At 31.8% G+C, this 12,336-nt stretch overlaps 1 protein-coding gene across 1 annotated transcript; it reads right to left on the reverse strand.

Moving 5' to 3' along the window:
* Positions 1 to 1,172: 1,172 nt before the first annotated feature.
* On the reverse strand, positions 1,173 to 4,262 carry LOC108487273 (ribulose bisphosphate carboxylase/oxygenase activase 2, chloroplastic). Its single transcript, XM_017791570.2, has 6 exons — positions 4,111 to 4,262; positions 3,700 to 4,025; positions 3,510 to 3,615; positions 3,315 to 3,400; positions 2,356 to 2,828; positions 1,173 to 1,620 (listed from the first exon to the last, which is right to left on the reverse strand). The coding sequence occupies exons 1-6, from the start codon at positions 4,153 to 4,155 to the stop codon at positions 1,340 to 1,342; spliced, it is 1,317 nt and encodes a 438-aa protein (XP_017647059.1). The 5' UTR covers positions 4,156 to 4,262; the 3' UTR covers positions 1,173 to 1,339.
* Positions 4,263 to 12,336: the final 8,074 nt, after the last annotated feature.

The following is a 12,336-nucleotide window of genomic DNA, read 5'->3' on the forward strand; positions in this document are numbered from 1 at the left end:
TAATTCTATTAATTATCACTTATTATTAAAACTTTTGTTGCAATTATAGACAAATACTATTTTGGGCTTCAATAATAAAACAAATTATCCTCTCTAAAGCCTAAGGGTTTCTAAATGGGCCAAGGATAGCTCAAACTTGAATTTCATTTTATTAATAACATATTTTATTTAAATTTAATTTAAAATAATTTTAATTTAATTCATCATACATCCTCAAATTATAATCTTTATTTTAAATTAATCCCTAAATTTTAAGACGTTTTAATTACATCTCTAAATTATTAATACTATATCAATAAGATTCATCCATTCTTGAAACTGTTAATTTAACAATCAAATTACATGTAAAATGGCATAATTAAGAACTGAAAAAATAAAATTGAATAAAAAGAGTGGTTCATAAAAGCTTCAAAACCTCACACCTAAATTTTTACAATATCTATTTTTCTTAGACATTATTGACATAACAACGATAATTTATTATAAATTATCTAAAATTTATACTATTTTTATTTTAGTATTTTTATTAAAAATTTAATAAATTTTTAATTTTTACGTTACATTATTATAAATTTATTTTCATGTGATTTAAATGACATAATATCTAAATATGAAGTAATCAATATATCACATAATAGGTCTAACTTTTTTCTTTCAATTCCATTTTTGTCTAATATTTTTATGGCATAATGACTTATTTAGTTATGTTAACCCTTCATTTAATTTTTATCTTTTCTAACGCTTAAACTTACGTCTTTTATTAAATCACCATAAAATAGATAAAAAGTTAAAAGTTTGTTGACTTAACATGTATGTATGTCACATCAACATTTAATTAATTTTTAAAATTTTAAAAATTAATTAAATGTTGACATGTCATCTCCATGACATTCTACGTGTATGTCACGTTAATAAAGTTAACAAACAAATTTTTCTATTCATTTTAAGGTGATTTGACAAAAAAAATACAAGTTCAAGAGGTAAAAGAGACAAAAAATTAAATGAATAACAAAAATAATTTTTTTGTAAAATGGAAAACCAAAAAAATTATTATGCCTATAAAAAAATTCAATTTTTTTATCAAATAACACAATCTTTTAACACGAAATTTTTTATTTCAAAACTAATCATGTAAAAAAAAAAAGTTTGATTGGAACAAATAAAGTGAAACATTTAAGACAAGAACGAAGTGGAGATTTTATAACACAAAAATAGAGGACACAAATCCACTTAAAACAGAAAAGGAAAACAACATTCTATTAAGACACAAAGGGGGGATTTCCTTTGTTTGTGTCCAATATAGATTTTTTTTTTCTTCCCTTGGAGCTTAATTTCCCATTTAGAAAGCTCCTCTCTTGATAGCATCGTCATTAGCATTTCCAAGGGCAGCTTCACTCAAATATTTGTCAGCCAATTGAACCCTCTTCACGTTCTCTTGTTCAGCAACAAGCATGTTTCCATACTCCAACAGCTTCTCAATGGTCATCGTAGGTTGCTCGAAAGATGGTGGCCCTTCCCTCGAGTTCACGAGCTTTTTCCCGACACTATTGACTCCTACCTCTCCGATCCATTTCCTCACTTCGTCATCGTAAACTCTGGCCCTCAGAGCACCGAAAAAGTCTACAAATTGAACCAACACACATGCAAATACACCGTTAATGATAATTCCTATGGGATCTAATTATGGTTAATTTAATCTGAATAAATTCGATACTTCTACTTTTATAATGTTATCAGAATGTCTAAATTGATAACATTATTAGCTGTTAAATAATTGATGACTAAATAGACTTAAAATTTAGCTGAAATGTAAATTTATTGTAGATTGAATATGATGCTATCAATTTAAACCTATTAATAGGATTGTAATCAAGCTCAGCTGAGCTCATATACTGAGAAGTTCAAGCTCAAATTTAATTTAGAACTCACTGCTCGAAACTTAGGTCAAGCTCAATCAATTACTACTATATAAGCTTGAGGTCAATTAAGCTCATTCACACACAATTGTATAGTCAAACTCGAGTTTAAGCTTGGCCTCGTGCTATATACCAATTTGTTTAGATGAACTATTAATTTATTATCAAATTATTAAAAATAAATTAATAAAATATACAAATTAGGCTTACAAGTTGTTCCAATCAAGTACTAAAATATTTGAATTCGACTTACTCAATAGCTTGAGTTGCTTGAGAATGATTGAATCAGATTCGAATTTTTAAATCAAACTTGAATATTGTAAGCACACCAAATTAGAAGTATTAACTTTTGAATTTTAGCATTGTGGAGGGACTAAAACAAAAATTAGACCTTTGTATAGAGACCATGAATTGAAAAAGTGTTGAACGAGAAGCTTACCAATGGATTGGCCCGGGAAGGTGTCAACAAGCTTAACAATGTCATCAACGGGAACATTGTCGGTCCTGAAAATACCTGTGCAAACACCGATCCTATCTTCCCTGGTGGGTGCCCAGTAAAACTTCTCCATACGACCGTCACGGATGAGCGGCGCGTACAGCGTCGAGAAATCGTTACCGGTGACAATGATCGGAACACGAGGGTTCTCTTCCTTGTTGTACATACCGGGGAGCTGAACGTTGGTGGGGTTATCAGCGATGTTCATGAGTGTGGCGTTCACCATTTGGTTGTTCACTGTGTATTGTGTGGTTCCTCCCATACGACCGGCTCCAGCGTCGAGATCGTTGATAAAGAGGCAACACATTTTCCCTTTCTTGATAATGTCGGCGGCCTCACGGTACCTTTGCCTGATCAACTTGGCTGGTTCTCCGGCGTTCCCACTTTCCAATTCTCCGGCACTCATCATAATGGGGCTGTAATGTTAATTCATTATAGCAATTCATTAGCATGTTTCTATTTGCACAATAGACCCTAAATATTTACATATTTCATTAATTTTGACCCTACTTTTAAAAAACCAACCAAATTAATCCTCAATTTTATACATTTTTATCTATTTTAATCATTAAAGTTATTGACATTTAGTATTATAATCACCTCTGTTAAGGCAAATTTTTGTTTAGCTCATCTATAGATTGTAAAATTTTAAGTTAACACAAAAGAATAATTGCATTTTGCTTCTAAAAAATTATAATTAAATTCTAAACCCTCTAAAAATAGAAAAGTTATAATTTTAACCCTCTAAAACTAGTAAAATTTTAAGTTAATACAATAATAAAATTGCTATCTTAATATCTCTAGAAATTTATAGTTTAATTATAGCACACAAAATTTTTTGACTTCATCGGTGGCCATGTAATCAAGACCTTGAATTTGCATCTAAAAAAACATGAACTCACTTGATTCCCATCTTGGCAAAGACAAGCTCACATTGGAAAGATTTTCCTTGACCTTTGCCTCCCCAAATACCCAAGATAAGAGGAACCTGTAATAGAAACAATTGTAGTAAAATTTGGTAAATTTAATGCTATTTTATTTTTTTTTTTAAAAAAAAAAAGAGATTTCACTATATATGTTATAGGTGACACACATACCTTAATGTTAGGAAGGGTCATGTAGTTCTTGGTGATGTGAACAACAAGCTTGTCCATGAAAGCTGGGGCAATGTAGAATCCATCCATGTTGTTGTCCAAGTCGTATCTATATCATCCAAACCATTTTTAATTTAGGGTTGAACAAAAAAATCGAAATGCGTATATATGATGTATATGTATATGTACTTACGTGCGAAGGCCTTGGCTAATGTACTCATAGGAGCTCATGACAGCATAGTGAGTACCATCGTTCATGGGAGCTTGGAACAATGAGTCGACCATACCTTTCCCTCTGGTAATGTCTTGTTGGTCATCGGAGATATCATAAGCAAGACCCTTCCATCGGTCCTGGTCGGTCTGTGTGTCTTCGTCGATTTCTTTGGCAGCCACAATCTTGAAACTTCCCACTGGAGCCTTGCCGTTGTTGTTGAACCTAGCGCTCACTTTCTTCAAGCTGTTCCCCATGAAAGCTGAGCTTGGAGCAGAAGCTCCGGCACCTGATCCATTCAAACTCAACTGCAAAAAACACAAACAATGATATCCTCAGAACATGTTTGGTTAGGGACACACATGTAATAAAAGAACCGAGGGTATGGAGTACCGGTGCTCGGTTGACAGCACCGATGGTGGAGACGGCAGCCGCCATTGGAGACTGGAGAGTGAAGTTCGTGAAATGTTATGAAAGTATTGGGAGTGATTGGACTTTGATGAGCCTTACTGAGCTATGGGGCAAAACTTATAAGGATTATATATTGTGTGGGTGACAAATATTAAGGATTTTTTTTAAATTTTAATATTTTTTCATTTGGCTATGGCCACACATATTACAATCAATGGATCAACGTGGCAGGTGATGATTGCTGCATTTTGTATAATCTTTAGATCTTGATCAAATTCCATAGAAGGTCCATGTATTATGCATTTTTGACACATTTAGTCCCCCCTATTATATTTTGATCCAATATAATCTTTTTATGTAATTTGACAACTTTTGTGAATGCTAAAGTGTTTAGTTGCAATAGGAATTGGGTGTTTTTATGGGATTCCAATGCAACTTTTTTAGTAATATATAATTAGATTCACGCACTCACTTACTCCTCGAAAGTTCGAACTCAGGTGAATTCTAGAAATAAATAACTCCTAATCATCAGGTCAATCACAAGAATTTAAATGTAGTTAATTTTGATTCTTATAAGAGTTTTAATGTAAATTGTCTATAGGTGTTGTTGCAATGCTTTTGATGTTCATATTGTACAATTACTTTTACCCTTATGGGTGAAAAAATGTGCATTTATAATCCTAAGATCTATTTTTTTTTACATATTTTACATTTTTGTCCTTTAAATGTTTTCTTTTTTTTTTTTGTAAGTTCTAACTATACATAAATTCCCATATGTATATATCACAATTTTTTGATATAATTAAATGTGTTCTTGTCCATTTTACGGTCTAAAACTAATCCTATTCAGGACAGGTGAAGACTTCAAAATTTAAATTCAATCCAAATGTTCTAGGAAGAACTTCACTAACACTCCTTCCAATCATCCAATCACTTGTTGGTGTATACATCTTGCAAAAACAAAAAATTAATAAAAATTATTAGTCTCTCAACATTTTGAAAAGCAAAAAGATTAAAAATGTTCAAACTATAATAAGACTAAATTTACTAAAAACACATAGTATAGGGACCTTATATAAAATTTAACCAAATCAAATATGTTAGTCTGTTTTTCTTTCACTCATTTGTTGAAGGCCACACAACTCACAATCAAAGATTACATCATCGATCCACGTGGCAGGTGATAATTGCTACATTTTGAAGAGTCTATCATTTTTCATTTCATCTATAGAGGTTACCAGTTAAGGTGGTTTCTTTGCCACTAAAATCTGTTCCATTTATTACCACACAAAAATTTTCTTGTTTGGGGGACTTTGTTGGTAATATTTTTATTTGGGAAAAGAGATAATGAAAGATAAGGTGAATAAACTGTTTGTGATTCTAATTAATTTCATTATTTTTGCTCAAATTTTGTGATATGGGAAAATATATATTAGAGGTTGGTATCTTATTGGTATGGGTCATTGGGGTCCCATTTTATAAAGGAATTTAGATTGTGAAAGAGCTACAAACTTACAAAACATAGAAAGAAACTAAGGAATTTAGTGGATAAATTTATAAGAAAATTAATGGGAATTTCTAATTTTTTGCACTTCAAAACATTTTCTCTTTAAATATGCAAGTTGATAGGTCAATGAGAAATAATATTTTCGATGTTCGTAGTTATTATTCTCAACAATGTCATATTCAATGTTTGAATTTAAGTTTTTTTTTCAAAAATACAATGTGTCTTACTATTACACCCAACACGTGTTCGTGATAATCATTCTTGATTTACAACTCTTTTATACATTACCAATAAAAATTTTAACTCCCCAAGTAGGATTTAGATAGTGACAATGAGCCCTTAATTTAGTTGGTAAAGATGGAGGTTCTGAGTTTTGAGTATCTAAATTTGAGACTCATCATGCTCAATTAAAATGTATGGATCTCCAATTAGTTCGTAATCTTTTAATATGCAATACATGGAATTTGACAGGTTAATAGTTTTATAGCCAATGAATGAATAATCTTTTCAATGTTCGTAGTTGTTATTCTCAACGATGTCATCATCAAAGTTTGAATTTGATTTTTCTTATCAGAAATGCAATGTGTCTTACCACTACACCCAACACTTATTGATGATTAATCATTCTTGATTTACAGCTCTTCACACATTATTGTTTTCATGCTATTTTATTTAAAAAATATTTTATACATTTTTAGCGAAAATTTTAACTCCACAAGTAGGATTTAGGTAGTGACAATACTCTTTAGGGTATAATAAAAAAAATACAAATCAAACAATGTTTGAACTTTTCTTGTGTAGTTAAAATTTTCTTAATAGTTAATGAGGCCTTAATATAGTTGGTAAAAGCGGAGGCTCTAGGTTTTGAGTATCCAAATTCGAAACCCATCATGTGCACTTAAAATGTATGAACCTGCAAATCTCATCATGAACTATTACCATATGTAGGTTTTAGTTTGATTAGTTAGTTCGTAATATGGATGGTTCTATTTCATAGTTTGTGTCGTAATAATTTGATTTTTTTTTGTTCTAGTTCTTAATTTATTTGTGCTACAATAATTTACTTTCATACCAAGTGATTACTCAGGCATACATTTGTATTGTATTATATTTGTAAACACAATATATTAAGTACTATTTTTATATATTGTATTAATCATGTGTGTGTGGTCAATAATTTTAATTCAAATTATTGAAGAAAAAAGGAGAAAAGAAATTAATTGGCATGGTATTGTCTCAAATTTTGAATTAATGCAAGCCTCAAATAAAAAACAAGAAGAATTTTTTTTTTTTTTTTTGCATATATGAATTTTATTTTTGAAATTATCCAAATAGGAAGAGACAAATGCAAAGGTGGATGGGAAAATTTGTGGCAATAAGACCATGAAGCCCAAATTTTGAGATAGCATAAAATTTGGAGTCTTGGGCACGTCATTGTTAGCCCAGCAACGTGGCTTGATTTAGGACCACACAAAAAATTAACCATTTTCATGGGAGAAATGGGTTATTGAAAAGGGGGAAAATTTTGAAATTAAAATTATTTTTTCCCATTTTTTTAAAAAAAAATATTTAGAATTGGAGATAATGTAATTGGATTGTATGGCCAAAAAATTCGGAAAATGTTATAGAAAGAAGCTTATAATATGATCATGATAGATGTTTGATTTTAAATTTATTAAATGTCCAGAAATCTTAATCAGAGAGAAAATGGATTATTTAGATGTGGAAAAAAAATTAGAGAATATGAGATTACAGATATGAAAACTACCACTTTCCCTTTTGGGTAAATTGTTATTAACTTAAAAAAAAAAATTAGAGCGTGTTCAGAAAATAATTCAATAATTGGATTTGGATGTAATTACTTATAATTACATATATAATGTGTTTAGAAAACATTTAGATGTTACTGAGTTGAGTGTAATTGTAGCGTACATATTATGTGCTCCAATTCTAATTAGTATGAGTGATATTAGAGAAATAGTTTGAATAATTAACCTAGTTTTTCGTTTAATTTTAGCCTATCACTTAATCTATTGTTTATAATTTGAATTTATTTTTATTGTTATTTGAATAATTATTGTTATCATATTCAATTTTTATCAATGAATAAAAGTATGCTTTCTTCTCTATCTTTACCAAAATTTTATATGGTATACAGAGCTAAATGTCTCTGAATGAGAAGAAGATTCTCCATTTTTCCCCACCCAATGAAACTTTCTACTAATGACTACTAACACCTCAACCTCATGGTAGCTTCAACTTTTTGAATTGGAAAGCACAATTTACCATGTTGCTAGTTGGGTATGATCTCCAAGGCTATCTTGATGGTACAAAATCTGCTCAGACAATACATGATAAAGGGAATAACACCACCTAAACAAATCTTACTTATTGCATTTGGTTTTGCCAATGGACTCATCCCACAAGGCATGATTGCTTCTGTTGATAGCTTAATTGCCTCTATTATTGTTGTTACTCATACTTTACAAAAAGTATTGGCCCTTTTGCATTCCCTCTATGCAAACAGAAGCCATACATGAGTCTATAGCCTTCGTGACCAACTAACTAGCGTCACAAAGCAAACCAAGAGTGTTGTAAAGTATCTACAACAACAAATCAAGACCATCATAGACATTTTAATTATTATCAGTTCTTTGATTACTTCTGATGAGCTTATAATCAAGATCCTCTATTGTCTTCATCTAGAATATTGAAAAGTTTCTACCTCTATTCAAACTCACCTAACACCAATCAAATATGAAGAACTATTTTAGAAATTTATTGATTATCAACTCTTTCTCTAACATGAGGAGAAACAAATGTCTTCTTCTATCGTTGTTGCAATTGCACAACACAACACCAATTCTTCTCAGTTTTATTGAAATACTCATAATAATTTACCTCAATTTTCTTGGTCACAAATTTTTACTCTCAACAACAAGCTCTCTGGCGTATACAGGTTTCTTATAATGCTCAAACACATGTTCAATGCCAACTTTGTGATAAATATGATCAAACTACATGTGTTTGTCGCTCCAAGTCTCATAACCATTAGGATGCAAGGCTAATTTTGCATCTCGAGCTGCAAGTCTCATAAACATTGGTGATTTTCACCATCTTTTTGTCCATCCATATTCTTTTCACAATGTTGATTATCGATGCAATAAAATGGTTTCCATGGCGGATGGTAATATAATTCCCATAAACCACCCTGGTACTGTTATATGCAAGCACTAGGTTCTCCCTTTAAAAGAGTCAATACATTATGTGCTCCCACAATTAAACAAAATCTTCTTTTTATTTCCCAATTTTGTAAGGGTAATTAACATCTATTTAAATCTCCTCGTTTCATTTTATGGTGAAAGATCTCAGGAACACAATTGATGTTCAGTCAGAGTAACAATGGACTCTATATGAGGCCTAACTTTACCTACCTCATTCATACTTAGTTGCTAACAAGAACTCCTCATTTTGGCATTGAATATTAGGTCGCCCCAGTTCTCGCATTTTACCTGATAAAGGTTGAGAAGGATGAACGCGAAAGCAGATCGTAAAGTTTGTCAAAGTCGCGGATTTGACTTAGGGCTCTAGACGTTCGGAAAGAAACTTGGATTTTTCTTGACACTACCTGAAACGAAATTAAATCCAAGTTAGATAAAATAATTAAAACAAATAATAAATCAAGGATTCAGGAAGTGAATAAAGAAGATAAATGGAAAGATAGAACGTGGCGTGTAGAAGTCCTAAGAAGCCTTAGAAACACGAAGAATCCACAACCCCCTTTAAGCGGCTTTAATTTCCCCTCCAAGATAAAAATCTTGGCAAGAAAAAGTTTGAAGATGATCCCCACAATCTAAAAAGATTGTTAAAACTCTTCTAAAAGAAACTCAAGAGAAATTCTTGAAAAGAAAAAATTCAAAGAGAATTTATTAACTCAAAAGAGAAATAGAATAATAATCAATTGTCTCCCTGTACAATGCAAAGGCCTATATATAGGCTAGATAAATAAATCTAAATAAAACTCCTAGGTATACTAGAACTCTAATTTAATCTAAACAAGAAGTAGTTTTAAACTAAACTTTCTTGTTAACATAAAATTCTTAAATAACTTAAAATACTTAATAATTATCAAAATTCGGAATAAAATAATAATAAAATAATAAGAGCTAATAAACAAAATATTGTGCTTATATCTAATAAAAATTAAGCCTAAAACTTAAACCCAATATGAAATGTCTAAGCTTGTAAGATCAATTGAGGTTCTTGAAGTGAAATGCTTAAGCTTGTTAGCATTTTCCACATGGGCTTGTCGTCATAGATTGAGAGTTTAGGCCCACAAACATAATTAGTCTCTTCTAATTCATCATTACTCCAGAATTTATTGTCTTGAAACTTCAACTCTTCTTCTTGAATTTTTTTTGTGATAAAGTCTTGAACCACTAAGTTGAGTTTTAACTTTATTTGTTTGGATTTGGATTTCGTAATTGGGCCTTGAGGAAAACTAAACTCATCTCTATTATGGCCTTTGAATTGGGCTGAGTTACTCGTATCATTCCCCTCTTCCACAAAAGGATTCGCCCTCGAATCTGTAATATCAAAAGGAGAAAGGGCAATGACATTAAAAGTGGCACTAACATTATACTCACCGGAAGGTCGATTTGATATGCATTGTCATTAATGCGCTTGAGTACTTGAAAAGGTCCATCGCCACGGGTCCAATTTTGTTTTATGCTTAGTTGAAATCGCTCTTTTCTCATGTGGACCCAAACCCACCACCGGCTCAAAGATAATTTGCTTGCGCCTTGTTAGCTTTGTTGGCGCTTGTTTCATTTGTTTTGGCGATTCGTTGTCTTGTTTTCGCATGCATGGATTTCACCAATTCAGCTTTCTTCTCACCGTCTAAACTAGAAATGTTTTCTATAGGCAATGGTGCAAGATCAAGTACAGTTAGTGGATTAAAACCATAAACAAGTTCAAATGGGGAATATGCAGTTGTAGAGTGAATAGATCGGTTATATGCAAACTCAACAAATGGTAAATATTCTTCCCAAGTTTTAAGGTTCTTACCCACAACAGTTCGTAGTAAAGCACATAAGACTCGATTAACTACCTCAGTTTGTCCATCTGTTTGGGGGTGACATGTAGTAGAATATAATAATTTAGTACAAAGCTTACCCCACAATACTTTCCAAAAGTGGCTTAGGAACTTTACGTCTCTGTCCGATACAATGGTGCGAGGTATCCCATGTAGGCGCACCACCTCTCGAAAGAACAAGTCAGCCACATGTGTAGCATCGTCCGTTTTGTGACAAGGAATAAAGTGAGCCATCTTTGAAAACCTATCAACAACAACAAAGATACTATCTCGACCCTTTTTTGTTCATGGTAAACCAAGAATGAAATCCATAGATAAGTCTACCCATGGCGAAGAAGGGATCGGTAAAGGAGTATAAACTCCATGAGGCATTACCTTAGATTTTGCTTGTTTACAAGTAATACAATTAGAACAGACCTTTTCAACGCCCTTTTCATGTGCGCCAATAAAATGTTCATGTAGAATATCGAGTGTTTTGGCGACACCAAGTGTCCCATGAGGCCTCCACTATGTGCTTCACTTAACTAATAACTCTCTCATTGAACATTGTGGAACACATAACCTGTTTAAGCGAAAAGAAACCGATCTACAAGATAAAACTTGTTAAAGGCACCATTCCCACAATTAGAAAAAACATTTGCAAAATCAATATCATTTAAGTATAAATCTTTTATATGTTCAAACCCTAAGACTTTAGCATTTAATGTAGTTATCAAAGAATAAACAAGATAAGGAATCAGCAACTACATTTTCTCTACCTGTTTTATACTTAACTGTATATGGAAATGTCTCTATGAATTCCATCCATCAAGCGTGTCTCTTACTTAACTTACATTGTCCCTTTAACCATTTTAGAGATTCATGATCTGTATGGATAACGAACTCATTTGGCAACAAGTAATGTTGCCAAACTTGTAGAGCTCGGACTAATGCCAACAACTCCTTATCATAAGTTGAGTAGTTTAATTGTGCCCCTATCAGTTTTTCACTAAAATATGCAATTGGCCTTTTTTCTTGCATCAACACGGCACCAATTCCAATACCTGAAGCATCACATTCAAGTTCAAAAGTATTAGAAAAATCAGGTAATTTAAGAACCGGAGCAGAACATAACTTATCCTTTAAAGTTTGAAAAGCCTTTTCCTGAACTTCTTCCCATTTAAAACCCACAGATTTTTTAATAAGCTCAGTTAATAGAGCAGCAATAGTGGAGAAATCCTTCACAAAACGTCTATAAAAACTTGCTAAACCATGTAAAGATCTCACCTCGGTAATTGATTTAGGAGTGGGCCATTCTCTAATTGCCTTTACTTTGTCCTCATCGACATGAATACCTTGAGCACTTACTATAAAACCTAAAAAAATTAGTTTATCACAACAAAAGTGCATTTATCAAGGTTGGCAAATAATTTTTCATTCGCAGAATATCCAAACCGATTTAACATGAAAAACATGGTCATCTAAAGAAGTTGAGTAAATCGAATATCATCAAAATATACTACCACAAATTTACCCAAATAAGGTCTCAAAACATGGTTCATCAAGCGCATGAAAGTACTAGGTGCATTAGTCAAACCGAAAGGCATGACTAACCATTCATATAAAC

The sequence above is a fragment of the Gossypium arboreum genome, chromosome 10 (genome assembly GCF_025698485.1).
Source record: "Gossypium arboreum isolate Shixiya-1 chromosome 10, ASM2569848v2, whole genome shotgun sequence".
Classification (NCBI taxonomy): Eukaryota; Viridiplantae; Streptophyta; class Magnoliopsida; order Malvales; family Malvaceae; genus Gossypium; species Gossypium arboreum.